This window comes from Corvus hawaiiensis, chromosome 9 (assembly GCF_020740725.1).
Source record: "Corvus hawaiiensis isolate bCorHaw1 chromosome 9, bCorHaw1.pri.cur, whole genome shotgun sequence".
In the NCBI taxonomy this organism is placed as follows: domain Eukaryota; kingdom Metazoa; phylum Chordata; class Aves; order Passeriformes; family Corvidae; genus Corvus; species Corvus hawaiiensis.
The window spans coordinates 18,702,315-18,728,027 of NC_063221.1; the positions used below are offsets into that span (position 1 = coordinate 18,702,315).

The 25,713-nt window shown below is 43.0% G+C and overlaps 1 protein-coding gene across 4 annotated transcripts in view; it reads left to right on the forward strand.

Annotated features, from left to right (window-relative positions):
• DDAH1 (dimethylarginine dimethylaminohydrolase 1) overlaps positions 1-25,713 on the forward strand; it is a 97,089-nt gene that overhangs the window by 46,319 nt on the left and 25,057 nt on the right. The window contains exon 1 of one of the 4 annotated variants that reach the window (XM_048312711.1): positions 7,331-7,400. The exons of the other annotated variants lie outside the window; for them this stretch is intronic. Within the exon in view, the coding sequence (XP_048168668.1) occupies positions 7,368-7,400 (33 nt within the window). The 5' untranslated portion in view covers positions 7,331-7,367. Of the gene's footprint in view, positions 1-7,330; positions 7,401-25,713 lie in introns of those variants that run through there. 4 annotated transcript variants of the gene reach the window in all.

The following is a 25,713-nucleotide window of genomic DNA, read 5'->3' on the forward strand; positions in this document are numbered from 1 at the left end:
ATACCTTTCCCATTCTATACTGAGCCATATACATATACTCCTTTAGCCTATCTTTTTCATCATGTTCTCAGTCTAACCTCAGAATTAAAGTGTGCAAGATATTGTCAGCATTTATTTTCTGTCATACTGAAAACAAGTTGAGAAGTACCAGCCAGACTTTGGATATGGTGTATACCTGAGTTTTAATATGGGATTTGGTTTTCCTTTGAGCCTATAATTGGCAAACCCAAATGTAATGATCTTCTACAAAGTTAGTGTCACTCGGAGGCTTTCTCCAGGATGATGAGTGATGCCCATCATGGGTTACAGAAGGCAATGAAGTAACTCTTTATCAGAATCTACTTCAGTGTTTTCTTTTATTATATCAATAGCTTTAATTTTCAGCATTTTTGTATTAGTATATAAATTAACTGAAAAGCATGCAGTAGAGGAGAAAAGTTTCTTAAACAGTACTGAGAACTTTAAAAAAACCCAATCATTTCAGCAGCATCAGGTAGACCTTTATCAGGAGCCAATGTAATTATCATTATACATAGAATAGGTGTTTTAGCCTCCTAAAGCAGACTATTTCAAAAATCATCTGCTTCACAGTTTAAGTGATGCCTTTTGGTTTGGGCAGGTGGTTCTTTGGTCTGAAAGTTCGTTGCTGATGTAGCTCTGACCCTACATTAGTAAGGCTAACTGGCCATGCCAAGAACTGTATTTTTTCATTTTCAATTTTGCTTCTGTGATCCCCGACTTAATGAAAATGTTAGGAAGTAGCTTGTAGTCAGATCAATGTAAGTGGACTGTATTCATTATAATTGGTTTCTATTTATAGAACTGTAAAACAATCTTTAAGGACAGTCTAGGAGCAGCTTGGGTTTCATGTTTTTCTAGTAGAAGCCATATTTAGACCTTGTTATTGAATTGTGATGTCAGGATTCTCAGGAATATCCCAGTTGCTGACCAGAAGATTAAAAAAAGGCACAACCCAAATTAAATGCCTGTTTTTTAATCTCTTGTGGACAACTGATTATTATTGTGCAAGCCTGATGTCAGCTTCTGTACTTTGTTAATCACTGTTCCTTTGGCTGTGATGAATAGCCCTTGGTGAGCTTATGGTTCAGTGCAAATGCTAAGTGGTTAAAGGTTCCAAATAACCATAAGCATTTCCACCAAGTGAAAAGATCCTTTGCTGCTGCATTGATTTATACATGGGGCTTGGAGCTACCCTGTTCCTTCCCCAAGAAATTTCTGCCTGGACATTCAAATTGAACCTAAGTAGTTGTTGTTTTGTAGTTTTTTGTTTATTCTGGGTTGTTTTGGTTTTTTTTTTTTGGAACTGCCTTACTTAAAAGCATTGCAAAAACTATTTTTCCACAGTCACTTCTGGAATTTTGGTTTTGAGAGTCAAAGGTGGGTTCATAACATCCCCAGTGTAGTCTGTCTGATTGGTTATGCCCTTAAACTTGCTGTCTTCAGTTGTCCCTCTTGGTAAGGTGACATGGGCATGCAGCTCTTCAGCAAGCATGGCTGATATTAGCACTGACATTTTTCATTAAAATAAACACATGCAGACTTTACTTGCTAGCACTATTACTGGTTATTCCAAAGTGGTTCTGGAGCAGGTACTCTGCCTCTGCTGCAGGCTCAGCGTGACTCTGCTGAGGATGCTGTGGGAAGTGGCTGTATAGCCAGTTTTAACTTGCAATACTCCATTCATGCTGAATATTTTGTGAGCTTAGCAGCTCAGTCTGGGAATGCAGCATCTGTGCTTGTGTTGTTCAGTTTTTAGAGGATTTCTTGTCACTGTCAAAAGTCTCCTGGTAAATAGTGCTGGATCAAAAGTGTAGACCTGATTATTAAATGCTGACCTGAAACAAAGGTTACATATACAAAACTGTCTTCATTAATCATAAGTTACACTGGTCCATATAAACATCTGTGTAGAAGGCATTGTTTATGGCAGCCTTGCCAACCAGAAGTCGTGACTACAGAAAATACATTCCTACTAAGAAAGAAATTACTGTCAGTAATTACTGATCATTCATCCCATTGAAAAATAAACCATTCTGCTTTTTTTCTGTATTTATTATAGAAGCCTATCTCTAATCAAGTTTATGGTGTAAGAGAGCTTCGCTCTTGGTGTCAGATCTGGTCAGTCACAGTTCTAGGGTGAAGATAAATGATGCACCCACAGCATCAGGTGACAATATCTTTTATTGCTGCCCCTTTTATAGCAGTATTAGGAGTTCTTCTTTCAGAAAAAAAAAAAAATAAGTGAAATGTTTTATGGCTGAGATGTACCTGAGTCAGGTCCTGCGTTGATCCAAGGCCAGTGATCACCTACACCACACTGTAGTGTGCTATTTTTCTGTCACTTGGAGTCAATACTAAAACCAAGCAAGTATATAAAAATCAGCTCGTTCAAGACTTGCAGAACTCATTTTCATGTCAGGAGAGATTCAGTATTTGGCATCATCTTTAAAAAATGATTGTAATAATTTGTTTCTGGAGGGTTCATTATGTTTGCTAAAAGTAAAGGATCTGGCTATCCACGCCTGTCTCCGGATGCCAACTGAAGTTCTCTGGCGAGATGAAATCATCTATCTCAGCTTAGTCCCAGCTGGCCACTGAAGCAAACCAAAACAAAACTGCTACGTAATTCGAAGCTGTTGACAGTGTTGTGATTGATTTTGCATTTCTCTTTGCTTTTTCTGAGGCTTTTAATGTAAGAGCTGTCAGGAAGCTGAATCCTGTATCTCAGGGTGATCTTGCAGGATAAGAATCCTGCTTGTGCATGTGTGTCTGCATTTCAGTGTGGTTGATGTCCTTTGAGCTGCAGGCCAGCAGCCATGGAGATGGTCATCTCCACACAAACCCAGGCTAGAAAGACAAGTGTTTTAGAGATAGAGCTAGTTTTTGGCCTGCTCTCCAGAAATAACAAGCTATGTTTTTAAAAATAATTTAAATGTTTAGTAGTAAACTGAAGACTGTGCCTCTGTGTAGAAGTAGAGAGATTTAGCAGTCCTGTAGGAGTTAATTTTGCAAACAGTACAAGCACTTTGGACCTCTTCACCTACCCGAGTACTGAGTGTGGCTGTCATCTCTGTGCTTAAAATAGTGAAAGTGATGAATCTCATGTTCTTCCGACATTTTACAGAGGAGAGGTGGCATGGCTATTGCTAGTCACTAGGTATTCACTGAAGTTTAATGCACTAGTTCATGTCTCTGAACCTGTTAAAAGCCTCTGATAGAAGTACTTGTGCCTGTGCTAGCAAGAGCTGGAGTGAGCAGTGCTCTTGAGAGGCAAATACAAACTGACAGAAACAATAGATACTGATGGAGAATTATATGAATGGGATACATGTATTTTTCAGTAGAAAGGTCTGATTGAGGTCTTCTATGAAGTTTGCCAGGTTTTTTTGCAAGGTGGTTTGGGGTGACTCCTGTAGCCAATGTATTCAGAAACAGAATTCTAACTGTGGTGCTTTCTTGGAGTAGAGGGTGTTAGACAAGAAGGTGGCACAGGGTTGTCATACACCCTTTTCCACATTCCTCCTGGCTGCAGCAGCTTGAAATGTGTGCAGAGAACAGCTGGTTTTAGTGTAGGTTTCTAAAAGAAATTAGGCAGACACTACACTGCTGTTGGCCTTACTGATATTTGTCCAGTAATTCTTGATCCCTTTGGTCTGAATTGGTTGCAAGGAAGGAAACTGAAAGTTAGCCCCACCACCTCCAGTGCAGGAAAAGTCAAGGCAGAAGTCAGTGTAGGAGAGACGTTGTCAAAGAAAGGGGTGGGGAGTGACCTGTCTGTCTATATGGGAAAGCCCTTGTCAGCACTTCATGATCGTACAGGATGCCACATCTTCATTGATGCTGGCAAGTCCAACTGTGAAAATCCAATCCATGTGAAATGGAGCTTCTGTATTGCCATACAGAAATCTCTTATTTTTATGACCCTTAAAGCAAATGTTTCTGTTAAACTTCATCTTATTCTGGAATGTGATCTTATTGTCACACAATAAACCAACCAGCTTGCCTTGACCACAGAGCTCTGGCTTAGGACAGATGAGCAGTGTATACCTCCAGTATTGCTGAAAGGCCATTTTCTTGACTCGGCTCAAACTGTGTATTCTTCTGGACCTGAAATGCTGTGTGAGGTTCTGGTTACCCATTTTGGAAATGCAGAATAAGCAGAAAAGGTGTGTGGATGAATGAGAGGACCTTGCTGCAGTGTAGGACTGTTCCTGGATGAAGCGACACTAATTAGATAAATGCCTTCAGCTCAAAGTGGTTTTGAGTAGGGGAGGGGAGAAACAGGAGAGTTCTACAATATCTTAAATGGTACAGAAGAAGTGAACTGGGACTGATAGTATGAAAATGACATCCAGAGAAATACCTGGGCAGCAAATTCCAGCAGAAGGAAGTACTTTGTCATGCAGTGCACAACTGAACTGTCAGAGTCCTTGCCAGGATGTTGCAGGGTTGGGGGGGGGAGGGGGCAAAAGTACAGCTGGATGTCAGCTATGAAGGAGATATCCATCAATAGCTGGTTTAACTCTTTGATCCAGATGCAGTAGCTGGCTTTGGAAATATGTGCACTGCCTTTTACAATAAGCTGGGGAAAATATACTGGAGACAGCGGCACTCTACACTTGTCCTCTTTGTTATTCTTTCCTTAAGCTGCCAGTACCGGCTGCTGTTGGAGTCAGGCTGCTGGGATATACAGGTCTCTGTGACCCACTTAAGCTGTTCATGTATTATGAATAAGCTGTAATACTGATAGCTGTTTAGCAGACTCATAATGAGTCGCTTGCTGTGATCCTGAAGGTCACGAGTTGTTCCAGGCACTGGCTGCTTGGGAGGCAGATGCCCTGTCATAGCCTTGCACAGATCTTGCTGGTGTTTTCCTCTCACCTGGCAAGGGAAAACTTGTATTCAGGCTTAATCAGTGTCCAATGGCATAAGATGGGCCATCACTAGCAACAGCAATGGGTGCTCTGAGGTCACATGTTGATTTTTCTTCCCTGCCTCAGTATATCCATCCTAGAGCAGGTAGTAGAAAATGGAAGGATTCCACCATGAAGACAGACAGAGATATTTTATGTCAACAATATAAAAGAATTCTGCAGCCCCCCCAGCCCTTAGCAAGTCAGATTAACCCTAAGAAACAGTGCACACTTTGTAAAGCAGAGATTTCTCATTGGGAAATGTTGTTTCTAGCTTTTCCACATCAGCTGTGAAAACATACTGCCATCCAAGCTTTACAAAATTATTCTTAGAAAGGCCTAGGAGTGAATGCTTGGCAAATAGAAGTTTAATATATTGAGAGTCAGGCTTAAAGGCTTAATGTTATGGAAGAGAGTGTCCTAGAAGAGCCTTTTCAGAAAGCTGCCAGGGGAGAACAGTCTCCTGTGGACTTTGGGGTGTATTTTGTTGTGGGACAGCTGATGGCAGCTGATAATCTGCCAATTTGTGCTGTGGAAATGATCAACAGGTTTTTCCTGAGTAGCATGATACAGATTAAATGGGCCTGAAAACACCAGCATTGGTAATAGGAAATAGGTATTTATTTTCCTAGTGCAAGGAGCCATTTGGAAAAGGTGCCTCTCTTCTGACCTTGTGCTCTGGCTTCACAGATAACCCAATCCCAAAAAATTTTAGACTAGAACTGCTGGTCTTTTTATGCCTGCGAACAGCAGTAGCAGAGCTGTTTCTAGGTGGGTTTGATGAATGGCAGGCTGCCAGGAGTGGCATCCATCTTGTATCTGCGATAATGCCATGAGCAGCCTGAAAGCCACGTCTGACAGGAGAGCATCAGACCAGCTGTGCATGGTGCAGGGCTGACTGGAGAGATTTTGCAGGAGCAGGACTAGAGCTGGTGTGGCCAGGGTTGGATGGTGAGCATTTTTCTGTGTTTTCAAAGTCTTCACAGACATCAGCCTGTTGTGTGGAAGCCTGGTGTAGACCAATGACATCAGTGATGCTCTGACAGCAAGCTGGAGTCATGAGAGCCTTGGTCCTTTAGATGTTACAGGGCAGGGAAGATGGGCTCCTGTGTTGCATCTGTGCTTTGGTGCCTGTCACTTAGCTCCAGTAACCCTCCCAATAGTTTTGCCTGACCCAGTAGCTGGAGCCGTGGCTCCCCTGCAGTCCACATTGCTGTGGCTCTGTGTCCTGGCCATTCAGGTTGACGGGGGAGTAGCGAAAGTAAATGCAGGGGAAGGTGAAACAAAGAAAGGGGACTGCTATCCAGGCTCTGATCTAAGGCAGTGAGGTTTGTGGTACTGGTGGGAAGATACTCCCATGACTGTCCCCTCTGCTAGCTGCAAGCCTGTCTCTGTCCCTCCTGGGGCTTACTGTTTCATGTCCTGACTTTGATATTTCCTAAGCATGACTTTATCCTTCTCATTTCTCCATCCTTAGGGGAACGAACTTTGGCACAGATGTCAGCAGTCACCAGAAACTGCCAAAAGCTTTTGTGCAGTAAAAATGTGCTCTGTCCACGCTTCATCTTAAGGACTAAAGTCACTGCTTGTAATTCTGCACCAAGCTTCTCTGAATTTAACCTAGTTTCCACTTTGCTTAGTTTCCTTACCCTCTCTACAAGGTTGCTGCACACAAACCAGAAGCCTAGTGGGAGCTTCAAATGGTCTGCTAGCCCTCTAACATGCAGTAGTAGTCCTAAAATTTCTTAAGAGATGGGTTCGCATTTCTCTGATGGAATGTAAACCAAGGGCTGCTAATAATACAGTGTGTAAGGTCTTATTCAGATTTATATAAACCCTGACACCTTGTCTAAAAATAGTGCCTTGTTTTGCATTCTTGAAAGCAGATTCACCACACACCTACATCTGCCACAAAGTGCTATGCTGGTAACAAACTGGACTTCTCAGGAGTTGTATGAAAAGTACTGAAAACCTATTTTAATTTTATTAGTCCTGCAAAATACACATGGACAGTCATATGAAATATGATAACACTTGGAATGGACTGCAGCTGTGGTACTAGCAGGAGGCATAGGGTGTGGGAGGCATCCTAGAGAGGTGTCCATCAGAGAAGTGCAAGCATTGATTGCGTGATCTGGAGTAGGAAGGAGTGTGGGGGAGCTGGATTTAGTGAATGCTTTCAGATCAGGATGGAGTGAAAGAATAAAAACAGGCAATTGGTGTGTATTCTATATGTTATGGTAGGTTTCAAGAGAAGGGACTTTTTCTTTTAACTGTAGGGCTTGTGCTTATGACGCAAGTGTGTGAGTGGATAGGGCTCAATCCTGTAAGGTGCCAGTGCTTAATGCAGAGCTTGTAATCAGTCTTATTAGTTTAAAGCACTTAAACTCCTTCCTCCCTTGTGTCTGCTTACCATCTCTCTGAGCTGGTCTCATGGTCATGTTTTTCACTAGTGGAAAGTCTGAGGTAATGTAACATTTGAGATACGACTGTAGCTTTAAAGTGTTTCTTAGCTTTGAGTATTGACTAGGTGATTTTGGGCTGTAGTGTGGTGCCTGTGAAAGTGTGTGGTTAATAGCAGAATAGAACTCACATCCACAGTAGTCTTAAATAGAGCATGTAGCAATATTAAATATATCCTGCAATGAGTTTGAAGAACAAGCTAAATCCATGTGGAGTGTGGATCTTTAAAGAATGCATAATCTTTGCCCCTTGCTTTTTGCATGCTCTCCAGGGCTGGGAAAGCTGTCACTTCATTGTTGATACATAAAGCATCTGTCATGTCTCCTGGATGTGTTGACTGCTATAGTAATGAGATTTTCTGTGGGTTTGCCCCTTTATGCCTGGTAGAAAATGGATGCACTCATTTAGCTTTTTGGAAAGGTACTCCAGAGGAGGTGAGGATGAGGAGGTGACTGCTGTCAACTTCAGCTTTCCTTGCCTTGCATACTCTGTCTGGTGCAAGGCAGTAACAGACAAAGGCATAAGTGATAGCTCCTGTCGATGGCATCATCAACACAATGGTTTTAAAATGTTTTAACATGCCTGAATAACGGCTCACACGTGTCCTGTGACCCATGGCCAGAGCCCTGAATGGCAAGTACAGGCTCAGCACCTCTGAGAGTCAGGCTCTTTACTCTTGAGCCCTATGCAGAATTTAGGAGCCCAAACCAGCTATAGGCTCCCATATTGGGAAGTTTGGATTTCTGTTTCTAAACTCATCCTAAAAATGTGAGCTTCCTATATGCTAAGAGTAGCGTTTTCATTTTTCACAAAAAGTGCTCTTGCCCCCACATCCCCTGCTTTTGCTGCTGTAAGAAAGCTAAGCATGAGTCAGAGGAGCATGGCACCACATGCTGGAGGTAGGAAGGGTGTTGGAAAGTATCTTGACTGCTGCTTGTATCAGCACGGTCTGTAAGAAGCTGCATTTTCAGTGAAAAACTAGAAGAATGTCTGAGGGTCACCCCTCTTGAAAGGAGCCTGGATGTTCCACAGTGTCCATTGTGGTCTTTACTTCATGCCAGCAGCATGGGCATACATCCAGATTCTATCTACTACAAAGTGAGGTCTGGGATGAGAAGGAGGGATTTGAGTGTATCTGTATGTGACCCAAATTCTGAATTTTCAGCAGGGCTTTTTCCCAAGCTGATCTGTCAGTGGGAATTACACTGGTCCAGCAGTGATGGCTTGAAAAATGCTCTCTGAAGTACAGGTGTGAGCTGTAGCAGCCTACAAGTGTCTGAAGTATTTAGTGTGAGATATTAGTCACACTGAGGAGTGGCCTTGTCCAGCTGTAGTGCAGGCTTGCATGTTAATTCAACAGAAGAGACCAGAAGATATGGAAACTCTGGCTGCCTTAGTTCATCATGAGTTGCACTGTGAGGAACATGCATGACAGATCTGTAGGTCTTGCCTGAGGCTCCTATGTAGTTTTCCCCAGCTGGGTCGTCTTTACTGAAATGCTTACTGGAAGTATCCCAGGACTTGTGGAAAACCTAATTCAGTATACTTGGAGGGTCAGTCATTTGTTCTTTCCGTAGTATTTGCTTCTCTGGAGCAAACTGCTCCACCGCCCTGCTGTGGTGGTGTCCCAAGCTGTTTTCTGGGAAGCAAATTTTTTGGTCATACCTTCACCACTGTAGTTTCCAAATTCAGTTAATCTCAGTGGAAGCAGTCTTTGAGCATGGAAGCCAACCAGACACCCACAGCAGCAGAGGGAAGAGCTATTTTAAAATTCTAAAAATTAAGAAGTGTTTTTTTCACTTGCATTCCTGGGTCTTGGCCTGAACAAGGAGTAGAGGTGCCAAAATACTGCGAGAGTGTCTGTTGTTGCAGTATGTCTGTCTGAACCAGAAGCAGGAAATTCTTGTGAGAGCCTGTCTCATCAGATTGCCAGCCAGCTCTGAGCTTTGCTGGTTGTGAGTGTGAGTTCGTGAAGTGGGAATGTGGTTGAGAGAAATATTCGAAGGTAGGTAAAATGGTTCACTGGAAGTGATAGCACAGTATGTAAGTGAAGCATGGTGGTGGTTTTCTGTTTTCAACATAAAAGCAAGATGTGAATATGTGAAGCAAACTTGCATCACCCTCCTTCTTCCAGTGGAGGAGGAGATAGGGAAAACTCCGTGTATGGTTTGAGTGCTTCTCTGCCAGAACTGGTCTGCCTCTGTGCTCTGCCTTTGGGTCTCCTCTGGCTTGAAGGGGGCCAAATTCAGCCCCCTAGTTCATAACTTCCTTAAAACTTGCAGGTCAGGAATTTTTTCTTACCTTAGGCTAGACTCTGCTCTAAAACTTTCCATGTTGTTGTGTGCAGAGCTGCCTTGGCAGGAGCAGGGATGCAGACGCTGCAGTAGGAGCCCCAGAGGTTAACCCCCCTGACCAGTAGGCTTATTCCACCTTGGCTCCATTTCAAGACTGTTTAAAAGACCGTAGCCAGTCTGTGCTGCCGATTTCAGCATTACTGCTCCTAGTGGAGCTGTAACAGTGGGAGACTTTAAAGAAAAAGGACATAATGGAAACTGATTAGAAAAGTGAAGAAAGTCTTGGGATTCAATAAAGCATTGCTTAAAGAAAGGCAGGAGGGTGGGTAAGGTGAGCCCTTAAAAGGCATGCATTCGATCACAGCAGGGCAGGAAATAGCTTTAGGAGAATTTTTTCTTTGGTCCATTCATAACCTGGTTTGTACCTCATTAACTTTCTGTTAGTGTTTTTTTTCTTCTGAAAGCCAGGGTAGCTTATTTCCACTGAAGTCAATGTGAAGAGTCATTCAGCACCAAGCACATGAATCCTTCAGTGCAGATTAAACAAGAGAAGCTTGCAGTGTTGCTTTCATCCTAAAGGGATGAGAAGCACATTGAGGATGTGCTGATGATGCGTGCTTTATTTACTCCATTTTGGTGGAGCTACAGTAAGCTTCCCAGAGGTGCCTTTTCCAGGGTGCTTGCACCATTTTTCTGTAATTTACTGGATGATCAAATGACAACCCCTGTGAAACCAGTTGCACTGTTGCCTGTAGTTGCATTTAGCCTGTTAGATTGTTAGAACCTCCTGTTAGATTGTTAGAACCTCCTGGTTTATGAAGGAATTGCCATAAAAGTCGCATGGCTTAAAGTGTGCCTGATAGAAAAGTGTCCAAGATCTTAAACACTTTCAACCATTCCCTGCTTACCTAACAAGTGCTGGCTTTATGAACTGTTGTTCTGCAATGCTAAAATTGGATTCCAGGTAGTTGAAACTGTGCTGCATTATATCTTTTAAGAAAGACAGCTGGGGGTTTGTCTTGCTGATGAAGCCTAATTTGGATGACTTTCCTCATCAAGCCCATTTAATTAAAGATTCATTACATTCTGCATAGTGTAACAGTGAAGCACAGAATTGTCCTCTGGGCAGCCAGCTGCCAAAACGAAGGGATTAGCTTTGTCTAAGATAGGGTAAGAAGTTGTGGGATTAAAATGCAGCAAACAAGATGGAGGTTTGAAGCTGGGGCAGAATGGGAGGGATAGTGAAGTGTCACTGTGTGTGTCTGGGGCCCTGGAGAGAGGGTTGGGTGTGCATCTATGGGATGCACTTACCCTGCTTGTGCATAAAGAGTAGACCTCTCGCTGTCTGCTGCTTTCTAAGAAGGTTTATTGTAGACAAAAGAAAGAGGATGGACTCTTGCAGCCTTTTGCAAAGCCTGTATGGTTTGCAATCCAGAAGATGGAGAATGGAAATCCATAAAATGATCCTCTGAGTTTGCAACAGGAGCACTGGTTGTACACCAGCTGCTTGGCTTAGTTTTTGTCCCTGTATCATAACTGTGTTTGTGGATGGGGAGAAGAATGGTTTGTCAAGTAGCTGTTCAGCAACAAACACTTCCAAAGACACTGAAAACCTTTTGTGAGAGGATCCTTGGTGGAGGTTGGCTCTGCACTGGGGAAATGCTTCATACAATTCCCCTGGATGGTGCAGTGGTGCCACTGGAGCATCCATTCTTGCGAAGTTGTAGATCCATCTGCTGCCCCAGGCAGCAATGAACAGTTATGTGTTGTGTTTGGCAGCAGAGGGGGGTGGGTTAGGGAATTTTTTTTTTTTTTTTGCTTGAAAAAGAAGATTGGATGGTTCTTATTTGTATTTGAAAAGAGGAACAGATAACTTGGAGAAGAGAATTTTGGTATAAATCTCATGAGCCTGGAAAAAATTCAAGACTGCAATTAAAAAGCTTGTTCGTACATCTTTCTGAAGTGCCTGTTCATCTTGTTTGCTCTGATCAAGAAGGAAAATCTTATATTAACAAACAAACCATCAGAAAGCCTGCCATTTCTGGTCAGAGCTGCCATTCTGTAAGGAGCCCACTGAGAACCAACACTTATTTCTTCTGATCCCAATTCTTTCTGTCTGTTGAGGTTTTTTGTTTAATTAAGTAGCCTTTGATATTCAGAGCAACAAAACAGTGGGCACAGGTTCTTCTCTGACATGAGTTTTTTGGCTCTCACTTGGTTCCTTAGCATTTGAAGGTGCTTTGGTTCTCTGCCTGCATGAGCCACCAGTTGGTGGCCAGGCTTCCCCCTGCCAGCTCTCCTTAAACAGAGCTGTGCACCTGTAGCTTCCCTTTACTGAGTCAGCAGGGCAGGGATGCACCATTTTCTATCTGTCCTCCCAAAATGATGACTCCTAAGCTGCAGAGCTGGGGAGGAATCATTAATTTCTGTAAGAGCATTTGAAAGCTGTTGTTTTATGTGCCAAGTGTTTGTTGATGTGACACTAGAGTTCGGCTGCAATTGGGAATGGAGAGACACAGTTATATTTTGGTTAAGTAATCAGAGCCTTCCACAGCCAGTTTCTCTGGCTGAGCTGAGGGTGTTCACAGGTTCTTCAGGAGCCTTAGGATCTCTTGGGTTCTGGTAGGTGACAGTGTGCAGGGAGCTCCATGTTACTTTTAATGCTGTACCAGTCAGTATTTGGGGTCTGATTTGGTGTAGCGCTAGCCCCCAGTAATTTGGATTAGAGGGCAGAGCATGAGCTTGTCCAAAGACAGCACCACTGGTTTTTTCAAGGAAAGTTCATGTAGCATTTCATAACCAACACTGAAAATCCTCTGTTGGAAAGGCTGACCTGTCATACATTTTTTCTGGGATTTTCTTTATTTTATTTTTAACCAGATGCATGGAGACTACCAGTGTCCCAGGCACAAGTGCTGCTCCAGGTTCCACTCCATGGAAGAGTGGGCAGTTGGAAAATTAGGTATCTGAAACTTTTCTGGGCGTGATCTGAACATAGAGATTTCAGTCAGAGGTAAAGGAAACACAAAAATAGTGTTTTTCTGTTGGAAGCTCTGGCATAGTACAGTGACAATGGCATCTCTGCTAGCCTGAGGTTGTATCAGTTGTGCTCTGTCTTGGGCAGTTTCTTGCAGACTGTTGTATGCAATGGGAAATTGCTGTTCCAGGTAATATTGAAAGTTATGTGACATCTCTTAGCTTGTGGAAGTTCACTTATCATTCCTATCCCCAACTGAAAGGATCTTGTATGTACATATATGTGTGTAGATGTTTATATGTATACACAGTGTACATGATTACGTGTATGTATGGCTTTTTTCATTGCAAATGATGCTGCAGGGGCTCCTCACTGCAGGGAACTGCTCATACATGCTACTGTCTGTTGACAGTTAAGCCTGTCCTTGAGAAGTATTTTTGCTCTTGATCTTAGGCAGGTCTTAAACCTGGGACTCAGGGGCAGGAAGAGGAGTGTGCTAAATGATGACTGTAGCTAATTCTCAGAAGTAGTATGGTGTTCTTTCTGCCCACCTTTCTCTTTCATCCTTCTCCCTGACTCTATTCCAGGACGTCTTGTGGAAAAAGGAAAAGTCGCTTCCGTTAGAACTGGCTGTTTTTCTTCTTTCCATAGATGTTTTTTCACCCCTCTACTCTCAAGTTAATGGGAAAACAAAGTATGCAGTATTTCTGCTGCAGAGTTAAATATTGATGAAGATTAAGGTGCATTAAAAGACTGAGGAAATTCATGGCTCAGGAATAAAAATAAGCAAAACTCAGAAATTTGAAAAAATGTTCAAGTGTATGAATAGCTCTTTATCTTTCCACCTTCCAGCATTACTTCCAATAAAATGTTTCAGCATCTTGATGCAACCATTCCAGTTTCACTGAGCCGGGGACAAGAAAGTGCTGTACAGTAACAGTTATGGGGGGAAAATGTTCTGTGCTGTGTTGGTCTTGGACTTCCTCAGAGTATTTTTGTTCCAGATGTTAAACTGCGATTTTTTTCAGAAGCCTTGTTAAGTTGCCAGAACATTAGATTTTTTTGAAGGATTTTCCGAACCCCAGCTGATTATCACAACACACAAGAATCCAAACTTGGGCTTGGCTTTGCTGTGCTGCAGCAGCTGCAGAAAATCTGTGCGAAAGCACAGGTTTACAGCGCCATCATCGAATGCCCTTATAGGGTAAAACAGGGAGTGAGGGAATTCTGCTCTGCTGCCTCGTGCAACGCAGGATTTACGTCAGCCATTGAGTAACATCAAGTTCCCCAAAGCACAAATACCCTCACATACACACTGTGGCCAAGGTGGTAGCAGAGCTCCCAAAAGAGCTACAGCAGAGCAACTCTGGGATGGAAAAAATTATATCCCATCTGCCTCCATCCAGGCAAAGGATAATAGTCTGCTCGGAGCAGAGGCAAAATCAGCCCCCGGTGTACCTCTAGATATGACAGGACTTTTTCTAGCTGATGGGATGTGATGGTGCTGGTAGTACATGGCACAAATTGCACGTTGGTGCTTGATTGAAGTCAAAATGCCACCTGTGACTCCCTCCCTGACCAAGATGCCTGTGCCCCAGCTCCCCCTGGCCCTGTTGCTCACATTCTTTTCAGCCCTTTGATCTAATCCTTTATGGAAATAGATGGAAAAATCTCCTAAGCTCTGTTTTGTCTAGTCAGTGTTGTCAATAGGAAACTTCTCTTTAAAAAAGCAATAAATGGATAAGCACCTTCTACTTTGTACCTGCTTCTCTCCTTACCTGCCTAAATTTTGTCTTTGTGCATTTACAAAAACTCTCAGCTATGGTATTTTTGCACTTAATGTGTCTTCCCAAAACTTGCAGTACCTCCCCTGCTGCCTTTGTTTTGCTTTGAAGGGTCATCAGCCCATATGAGCAGAAACCTGTGGCTATTCTAGTATTAAAGACAGCATGGAGCTCAATGTGTTCAAATTCCTTTCCCTAACCACAGTCCTCTTTTTAGAGGTGAATTCTGCCAACCAACTTGGGTGACACACTCTTCTGTGCCAAAGAAAGCTACTTACTTAGCGAAGCCTATCTGCTGTACCTGGAAAAGGGCTGCTTGAGGCTGCTGGAACAAGGCTCCTGCCTTTCCCAGGACAAATCCCCAGTCTGCTGGTGGCTGGGGCAACACAGGGCTGCCAGGGCACACTGCCGAAGTGGTGAGCAGATTTAGCACCCGGCAGTGTTTCATTGTCTTGGGTCTGCGCCCGGTCTGTGAGGACCATGGCATTCTTTCCTGGGAGCGGCATGGGGTCAGAGGGTCTCCCACTGAATGACACCAGGTTGTCCCCTGCCTCAAGAGAGAACTGTAGAACAAGACCTACTGAAAAAAATGGTAAAGAAAAGTGGCTAAGAAGTCTGTATTTTGAAATGGGATTTTGTTTGGTGGATGCCAAGAGAGTGGCAGCTTGAGGCAGTTAAAGTAGGAAGATCAGCAGTGTCAACTCTCTTCTGCTGTCAGTATTGATATCTCAGGGAAGGGATGATGAAAAATAGAGTCCAAAATACGAGATACGAGCAGATGCAATGGCTAAATCACCATAAAATAGACTGAAGAGCTTTTCAGGTCACCAGAGCTGAAGTTTGTGCCAGAGATCCAAAACACCCTTTCCTGTAACAGCATTAAAATGAGACTAGGATGCTGGGGGAGGGCTGTCCTCATCTCCTGGGACCAGGCACTGTTACTCACAAGGGGTTTCACTCTGGTGTCTGGTGTGCCACAGGAAAAGCTCTGCTCATGATTCACGCTTGTAGCTGAAAGGGAAGAGTCAGTGACTTATCCTGTGTCACTCTGTGCCCTCTCTGTGGGCCTAATCCCAGCAGAGCTTTTCCAGTTTTGTTTATTTTTTCAATAGTATTTCGTAAAGGATTTGCTTGAGTCTGGTTTAGTGTAGGAAGATGGTCACATGGAGAGCATAGAGGAAACTCATCCAGAGGAAAATCTGAAGCTTGGAGTGAAAAATTGGTCAAAGAAGGCAGAAATTTGACTGTAGAAGTACAAACAATCTTGTCTGTGCTTTGGCAGCCTGATCCTCAGCTGGCCTTTGGAGGGCGATAAAGAGAGGATGGCAATGAGTCAGGATGGATATTTGCACTCTGTCAAGGTCCTTCCTGTTATTCCCCTCTGACTCAGGGATTGCACAGAGATCTCTAAATACTTTACATGCCAGTGGCCCCTGCAGCAGTAGGCGTGAGATCAAGCTCATTTTTTAATCAATGTGGCTCTGGGCAGACTACCCCCACTAGCATCCTCCAGACTCTTCCTATTTGAGAGCAACGGAAACAGAAGTCATCCCTTATTTACACGAACTGATGGATTTGAACAGTTCTTGAAAGGTACAATTATCCTAATTAAGTGAAAATAACCACCGAAAAGTCTCGATCATCTTAAAATCAAGATGTTGCAGTTCAATTGTATTTCCAGACTCGGGCAAGCTGCTGGAATGCATGCAGTTCAACTTTCCTCTATGATATAATAGTTTAAAAGAGATCAGGGTACATTTTACCATAGTGTCTAGCAATGTGAGTTTATTCAGACTTTTGGCAGGCAGTTCTGCACACTCTTGCTAAAACTGTGAATCATCCATTGTTGGCTGATTGCACTCTAGTTGCTAAGAGATCTGTCAAGTGCATACTGAGGCTTAATTCTACATTTGCTCTAAGAAGGGCTAAATGTATTAAATTGGAACATGTCACATCCTTCCTAAACAAGTAATTAAAGCACTGCTATGAGCCTGTCTGATGGAGAGAAAAGAAGGACCTAGGAACAGCTGGAAGATTTAACTTGTGTTGAGGTTGGTCTCTTTTGTCTGGGACTAGACTTATTGCAGGTTGGATTTTCACAACCTGATGCATAGTGGAAATAGAAAGGGGAGGGAGACATTAAAAAAATAGAATTTGCAAAAGAACTTGTTTTTCAGTGTCCTTATATAAACCTCTTAAAATGATCTAATGCTTTTTCACAAAGTGTAATTTTTAGTAATGGAAAGACAATACGTCAGTGTTTCCCAAGCTGCCTTGCCCCCCACCCCCTCCCAAATGAACTCTACCACTCACACTGCTCCTCCCCAGTTATCCCATTGCTTGGATGTGTTGCAATATGTATTGCAGATGCTGTGTGCTTTCATTCAGGAGTGTACTTTAATACTCCTGTTTACTAAGTACACCAGCAGAAGTGGTGAGTAAGTGGTACTATAAGATATCTTTAACCACCTTGTCTGTCCTAAATAGCCACAAGCTTTTCCAGGAGACCTTTTACTACCCACAAGGAGAAAATGGATCCATTTGTCAGCAGTAAGCAGAGCACGTCGTCTGTTTCTGTGAACGTACTCCTGCCTGTGAGAGGATGTGTGGCAGCAATTAAAAAAACAAAATTAAATTTTAAAAGTTCATTAGTCAAGATTTTTAGGCTCATCTGTTCCTAAAATTACATCATTTGCACTGACATTAGCCATGTCCAGAAAGTGCCTTAGTTTCTCACCAGGCTCTGTATCTTCTACCCCTTCACCGAACAAAAAGAAAAAGTCATGAAGTTATGGTGTCTGCCAGTATTTTCTGGTATCCAGACTAGCAGTGAGCTCCCAGGTTCAGCATTTCACCTATCACCTCCCAGATCTGTGCTGTCATATTGGGGTTGGGCTGTTTGCTGCCTATGAGTGGCCTCTGCTTGGGCTCCAAAGAAGGGAAAGAATTAAACACAATCCTTGCTTAGTTATCTAAATGATAAATTATCTTCCTTTTGAAAATAAAAGACACTATCCCTGCATCAGCCATGGCTAATGGCTTGCTTATACAGTGCTTCTAGGTGCTGTATTTTGTCAGAGCTTGTTACTGAATTTCTCTTCCTTGTGTAGGTCTTTGTAGACATGATTGAAGGCTTTTTTAATCCTCTCTTTGATCATCTTTGAAACAGATTGAGCTCTGTGAATGCTGTTTGATAGGGATTTTGGAAATGATGCATTCTTTCTGTCGGCTCCTCTCCAAGCTGCTTGTGGCTGTTGGATGTTCTGTGGGGCGTGCATGTGGTACTGGAGAGGAGCTGTGGCAGCAGAGGAGCTGTGGCAGGGGCCCACATCGGGATGGTGGATCGATCTGTCCCTACAGTGTTGCCCTGCTTGTCTGTCCAAAGAGGTCTCTTTAGTTGTAGGGTAGTGGTTGGAGCCCACATGCAGACAATGATCCTCTGTGGTGGCTTGGCTTACAAAACTAAACAGATGGCCCATCCCCTGACTGTGGCCTGAGGCCCTCGTGCTAGCCAGGCAGCCTTTGCAGTGGCCATATGGCAGTGTGGGTTGGTCACCTGTACCTCTTGTGCTGTCCCTGCCTGTGACCTGGTTTGCTTAGAGTTTAACACTTCCTTGGTGGCTGGCCAAATGATGATTGTGTGCCCTCAGGCTATTTCTGTGAAACTTGAGTGACCTTGCACTGATGGGATTCTGTTTGAAACGCGCCTATTCAGCAATGATTTTCATTCTCATCAGGTCTTGAGACATGTGAAAACATTCTGCTTGCATACCAGCAGCAGTGTCCACTTGTGTACAGCTGAACCTGGTTACATCAGTGCTAGCAGTGCTAGTTATGGTCACTGTTTCATCTGAAGCTCTTTTAAGCTAGATGAGATTGACTTGCTGTAAACACATGATGATTGGTAATAATTGGTTTTTCCTTCTATTCCTTATTACTCCCCTGTCAGTCATTTTGCAAATTTTTCTCTAGCATTACCATTAGGCTGTAAGGATGATGAACACTACAGAACTCTTCCTTTGGTAGAAATCTTCCTCAGTTACTGTTTTGAAAGTGCTGGTTAATAACTGCTGTGTAATGTCTTCCTGTGTTATGGATGGGATGAAAATTACTCTTTCTAATACTATCTGAATATTTAACTGCCTTTTTACCCATGCAGAGCAGAAATATTTCCCTTTTTGATGTGAATATTGAAAGTTTCACCTTTTCCAGGTAGTCATGAATCAGCACCACTGTTGCTCTTCCTGTGACTCCTAAGGTGGGGAAATGAAGGAGGGAAAAAAAGGGTTTTCATGCATTTTGATTCTGCTATCCAGAGATTTTTGCTAGGTCCTTTTGCTTTTATAAATTCTCCTAATTTCTGATACATTGCACTAAAACTTGCCATAATTGTTTTGGGGTTTATATCTGATTTAATTTCATCTTTTTACCAATTAACTTAGACTTTATCTCTGATCCTTCATCTAATACAGCATGCTTTTTCACATGTGAGACTGGGTTTTCTGGACATTTAATGACATTTTCTTAAAGCTGCTCCTAGGTGTCATGTATTTTTAGCATGCAGATTAGCTGCTTAGTGATTTAGCTCAACTGTTTAAGCTTTGTGAAAATAAGGCTTTTGAAAGTTAGTAAGTCTGTGTGTTATGTAACTGCTTTTACTTACTAGGACCATCCATTTTGTCTATTAAATCTGTCACTTGTTTGGTGTGGTTTTCACTTCATCACTTGGTCTGCAACTGAAAGGGCACAGAGTATCATCTGTATTGTGAACAAATTATCATGCCTTTATAATATATTATCCTCTAACCATGGGCTAGGTTTTTCAGGAGCATCATCTTTCTGGTCATTGTAACAAGTGGTTTCTGAGGGAGTAGCTGTATGTCTTCCAGGAGAGCCAACGGAGTATTGAGAAGACTTGATGTGTTCCAGTATGTTGGAGACTTGCTTCCTACCTTTGCCCTTTTTTTCAGCCTGTTACCTGCTGAAGTGGAAGCTGAACGTGGAGCAGGCCAAACAAAATATGTTTGTTTTGCTCTGACCTCGCAGACTGTATTTTTTTCTTCAGCTTCTTGTCACTGTTGCATAACTAGTTAGAACTTTCTTTTCCTGGCCAAAACAGGTAGGAAAACAGGATTTCTATATTTTCCCTGAGCTCTTAAAACTTGTAGGACGTGAAAAGCATTCAGCAGTAGGTAGAGACAAGTTTTAAGCAGTGGTAACATCTACAGAGAATACAGCAGTCATTATTTTCCCAGGTTTCCACCTCATTGCTTGACCTCCAGATCTGTAAGAGTGCACAGTGTGGAGTCACACTGGTGAGCAGAAGACCCTTCTTAATGAAGGTGCTAAAAACACTTGCTGTACAGCTTATGCTGTGGTCTCTGAAGTGTAACCCAGTGAGTGTAAGGAGTGAATGGGGAGCTCCTGAGCTGTCTTCCTTACCTGGGGCTGCATAAATAGCAAGTTTCAAAGCTATTTTAAAAAAATACTTGTTCTTCTCCAGTATGCTTGCAGGAGATGCACTGAGTGCTCAATGCCACAGTCAAAGGCAGCTGTCCACAGACCAGGTGCTCATGTTAATGTACCCTGTGCTTGCAACCTGATGCAGGCATTGTTTCCCTCCTCCTAGGTTGGGTGACAGGGCATGTACACAACTGAGTCTCTTTGGTGGTGGGCTGGGGCTTGCCTGTCTGGGACTGTGGTCCTCAGGGAGGCTCAGCCACCTTATACAGCAGTGATAGCTTCCCCAGTGGATCAAGGAGTCCCCAGTAGCCCAAACCAGAAACAGCTGCCTGGTGCTCCTAATGGCAGGAGTGCAATCAGTGGTTTTCATTTAATTTTTTCATGAGTGACTGTTGTTCCAGCCCCAAGATCACCTTCTGTTTGCAGCAGGTCCTGAAGGTACCTGCAGGCTCTGGCATCGTCCTTGCCTGAGAATGCTGCAATTACAAGCTGTCAGATTTTTTCCACACCTCTGATGGTGTTGATAACATCTGGTGAGGTAGTAGTTTCCATTTGGTTACAAATACAGAAATTTCAGTGTTTCCCTTTATTTCTGTATGGTGGCGAAGTTGTGTCGGACTGTGTGGGGAAAGGAAAAGCCATTAGACTGACTATAAAGTAATACTGGAGTCTGATGTATCATCAACTCTTGGCTGTTATTCCAGCAGATGTGCTCCCTATTCGCATGTGAGTCTGGAAATGGGCTGATATCACCCTGCATCCGTCAGTCATGGCACTGCTGCCTGCTCTGTGCAGTGTGGGTTTGTGCCGAGCTCCCACGTGGCAGGTATCACTCCAGACATGGGACCTGTGGGGAGGATCACGGTATCACCATGTCCCCCAAAGCACAGCTGGCAGCAGGCAGGAGGGCAGAGCGTGGATGCTCCAGAGTGTAATCCCTTGAGATCATTGCTGCTGCTCAGCAAAGGGCACTGACTTGGGTGCAGCGAAACGTGGGCATGTTCTACCTCAGATAGAGAAGGTGTAATTAGGAAATGCAGGTCATCAAAAGCAATTAGCCCAGTGCAGTGTAGCTGGGAAGAGTTCTTACTGTATTTACCTCCTCCTTAGGGTAGGTAGCTCTTACTAAAGAATACTCTAAGTGAAACCCTCGTTTCTAAGATGCACTTAAAAGCCTGCAGAGAGATACTTCCCTCCCAGAATAACTGTAGGCAAAATGAAGTAGTCAGATACTGATAAGCTGTGTCCACAGTGCCCCAGGAGTGGGATTGGTGAGTGAGTGAAGGAGAGAGGGCTCAGTTTGCAAAAGCACATCTCTTTAAAGGAGCATGATTGCGTTAGGAGTCTCACATCTAGTGTCTTTCTACTACAAGAGCTTTAATGAAGTGGAATCTTTGAACAGTTGCTTTTTACTTACCTGTTACTTTTGCTTTTCCTCAGGTTTTTTTTTCTGTCCCTTTGCGTTACAAGCTTCCCTTTGTTTAAATCCACTTGTATTTTATGCATGAACAGTGGAAGATGTTTCTACAGTAGCAAAGTGCAGACTGAGTTGCAAACATGGCATGGAAATTTAGTTTTTTAAAATGTAACACTGTTTCCACCCCCGATTTCACTGTACCCTGAAGCTGAATGCAATATTTTGCTCTATTGAAAGAATGTGGTCTCAGGATATGTGAAAGTGTGCAGCAGCTTGTTTGGCAGGGAGAGGAGCAAAACAACGAACCTCATTGCGCCTGTTAGTGCTCTTAAAGCGCTTTCCTTACACCATGCAGACATCTGTGTTCTGCACTTATTGTATAAAATGTAAAGGGACGTCTTGAGTGGGGGGAAATTCATCCTCTTCTGCCTGCCTAGAGCTCAGGTCCTGTATTCAGGTTAGCCCCTCCTAATTCCCACCTGCAACTAAATGCTCTCCTGACAAATCTGTGTGGAATTGCAAGCATCATTAATGGAGGCAATCAAAGCAACAGTGTCCTCTGAGAGTTGAAATGGCACTGACTTGAACTTACAATAAGCACCTAAGCAATTTCTTTTTTAAGAAGCAAAAAGGTATATTATAATCTAGGTTTTGGATTGAAACTTGCTCAGTACTCATCCATCATTGAGTATGAAAAGGATGTGTGCTGCATGTTTAAAAAATTGTTTCAAATTCTCTTCCCATGTGCCTATATTGCAGAAATTGGGCAAATTGTTTAAATGTCAGTGCTTTGAAACTCATGTAGACTTAGAGGTATTTAAATGCATGGAGGCCTTGAAGGAATTCCTTTGGCTTGTACTTCATTAATATTTATTGCATAGATCAGGGCTGTGTAGATCAGAGTTTGTGTGTGTGCCCCTTTTAGGCTGGGTGAAACATCACTGTGTGAAGGGCAGGTGACTGTTTGCCTTTTCCAAGGATTTAGATGTTTGTCATAAATAAAATATATGCAGTTTTTCAGGACTGCTGCTGCTGTATCACTATATCCAAAGTAGTGCTCGATCACAGGGCAGACATGTGCATTTCACAGCACTTGCAGTGGAAAGGTTTTGGAGTGGCTTTGGGAAGGCTCCCGTGCTCCCTCCTCAGGGCTGAGGCCATGGTTCTCTATCTGGTAGGTTGTTGTCCTCTCTTGGGCAGGAGGACTGAATGTTGTCACGTAGGAGGTTTAATCACCATAAACTCCGTGTTCTGTCACTCTCTGGTCCTGTAATTTTCCTGAGCAACGGTGTTGCAGGTCCCCTGAGACATTAGTGGGGGAAGAAGGGGAGGCAGGGTTTGAGCTGACTGGCTAAAAGTAGGAGTTGAGTTTTTTAAGTCCTGTGTTAATGCAATTAACACGTACATTGCTGTGAAGGTAGTCTATGTACAGTTGTTGATGTTTTAAAATTAATTATTGCCTGTAGTTTCATGGCTTAAAAATGCAAAAGGTGAGGAAAAAGCATGTACTGCAATCCTTCTGGCTCCAGAGGCACAGGAGGGTGAGGGATGTCCTGGCAAAGCAGCCCAAGAGTTGGCATTGTCCCCCTCTGCATTTGCAGGGTGCGTCAGAAGCTTCTGGGAGCTAGAGGCTTTTCTCAGCCCAGTGCTGTAGGCTGGGCTGAACACATGGTGAGACTGCAAGGAAAGGCAGGGCAATGCATTGATGAAAGTTTCTTTCTCTTAAAAGAGGCGGCACCAGCTGCTGTATCTTGCACGTGCTCTTCATGTTTTACTGCTTGCCGCTTTATCCTTGTTCCTTCCTTAAGACTGTAAGCCTCAAATGGGACGTTGGTGCCGAAGCAGTACTTGGAAAACTGGCTCTTTCTTTCCCATTGTCGCTGTGAGTTCAGGGAACAGTAGCCAGAGATGGGCGATTGCTTATGCTTACTGCATATTTTTCTTTAATAATTTATTAAAACTTGTCAGTATAGTATTTGGCTGCTAAAGGTTATTTTCAGGTTGAAATGTCCCACCTAGCACTGTGATGGTCAATTTGATTATTAGATGATTTCCAGTTTGAGTATTTATATTGAGATATATTACTGACAGTTTAAAATCATTGGTGTATCTGCAAGGATTTAACTCCATTTCATGCATACGAGCAAACTTCCATAATCCTCCTGGCATGACACTTTTCTTACCTGCCTGTGGAAACCTTACTAGAACTAGCTGGGAGATGGAAAAGGGTCAGAAGTTAAATTTTCTGCCATTATTGTTGTTATATATGTCTAGACACTTCAGGGCACTCTTGCAGGATGTGTTAGCATAGCTAAAATACAGCAGACAAGTCAACTTCTCTGAAAGCGTGAATGAAACCTATTATTAGAGGGGAAAAATGCTGGGTTAGTATAACCTCTGCCCGTGGGGCCCTTGTTATAAAATAACATGGGAGCAACTGGATGCTCCTCCATGAAAGGCTGCTTACTGAGTGAATTCAATGTGAAGAAAAATATACTTTGTTGCCTCTGATGATGGCCAATGCTCCTCGGGCTGAATTGGCTCCAGAGGGAGCCAGGACTGGCAGATGCCCTCTGGAGTAATTGCTTCTCCTCCCTGCTCATCCTTGGTCTGTGGCAGTGGAGATGTGGTGGCAACCACTGGGTCTTGTCTGGAGCTTCCCACCAGAGAGACTGAATGGGATCAGATCTTCATGATGATGATTCTTGGCCATTTGTGCAGCCAAAATCTGCAGGTTGGTTCCCGCATACCTCAGAGAGATGATAGGAAGAGTCAGAGCTAGTTGGTGATGATGCTTGCCTCCTGGGATGGAGCCAGTTGGGAGCTGCTTTTCAGTAGTGTTGGGTTAATCAATATAAAATTAAAGCTTTTAAATACCCTCTGAGAAGGACACTGATATGCTTTTCAGTGTAAAAAATTACAAAACTTGGAGCCTTCTTGGTACAAGGACATGTGCACACAGCAAGATTAGGAGACAATGGTAGACATGCCAGCAGCTTGACAAGTAACTGCGAGGAATCTAACAAAATCCATTTTAATGCCAAACAAATACTCTTGAAGTTTTTTCCAGAAGTTCTTTATATTTGATTGATAAAATTAAGATTTAGTGAAGGGAGGATGAAACTAGTTCCTGAACTGCAAACTCAAATGAAAATTCATACCAGACCAAGCCTGGCTGAGCACTAGGGAAGCTGGGAGGTGCTCGTACCATTTACCGCTGTGTTCAAATTGTGGGCACCTTGTTCAAGAAGCTGCAAAGCCCCACGTTTCCCAGTTGAGGATATTTAATTATTTTTCATTTTTCCTTTGGAAAGAGTTCCCTACCTTAAAATAAGCAGAATATACTTGCCAAAGATCTTTCAGCCTCTTTAGAATAGGGCATTTAGATTACTGGGGACAAAGTGAGTGTCTTGAATGCTCTGTGTCAAGGCACGAACAAATGGCACAGAAACAGTAGTACAGTACAGAGTGAAACCTGACAACTTGGTGTTAAAGGAAAGGAATGCTACTGTATGGTTCGATTGTGATCAACTTATCTTCAAGTGGGTTTATTAGCAATTTAATGGAATATTGGTTATTCAAGAGCCATAATAGCCCTGGTTGAAATAACCCTTCTGCACGGTTTTCCCATACCCTGTGGAATGAGCAGAATGTGACAGTTGAGCTTTCAACAGGCTTCATGAATTTTAAATACTTTTCAGCTGTAAAATGGGGCACATGGCGTTTGGTCAACGATGGACAAGGAGCTGGCAGCCACTGAGGGTATTATGGGATATTGAGTGTCTGGGAGATAATGAATGCTTGGCTTATCCAGGTGCATTCTTGGCCTGCTGTGCATGTACAGACAGAATGGAATATATTTCGCTGTCCAACATTTAACAATTGATCATTTTGTAATTGTAAGCAGAAAGTATTTAGAACATTATTTTCTCAGCATGCCTGTGTACGACTTAAATTTCATGTCATCATCTTTATCTGGCAAAATCTTCTCTGTTTTTCAGTAACAATGCATTCATGCCACTTAAACTTTTCCACTAACCTGATTTTATGCTTAGTGGATCTTAGAGAGTCTATTCTTCTAGTGACTTTAAATCTCCATCTTTTTAAGCATCCTTTTTTTTCCCTGTGAATTTTTTAAACCTGACTGAAATTATTTCCACTTGCTGTGGGTTGAAATTTCAGCCCAGCATTTTTGTAGCAAGTGAGCTGGTTGCTGGCTTCTGCTTTATGGGAAATAGTGTCCTTGCATTTTAAAGGCTAAATGGCAGAAGAGGGGAAGGGGAAACCCAGGCATGTTTTACTTCTGGTGAGCTGTGTACAGTGGTTCTTATGTGCTTCAGTTCTGCTTCGATATTAAAACACACCATGTTCAAAGGACAAC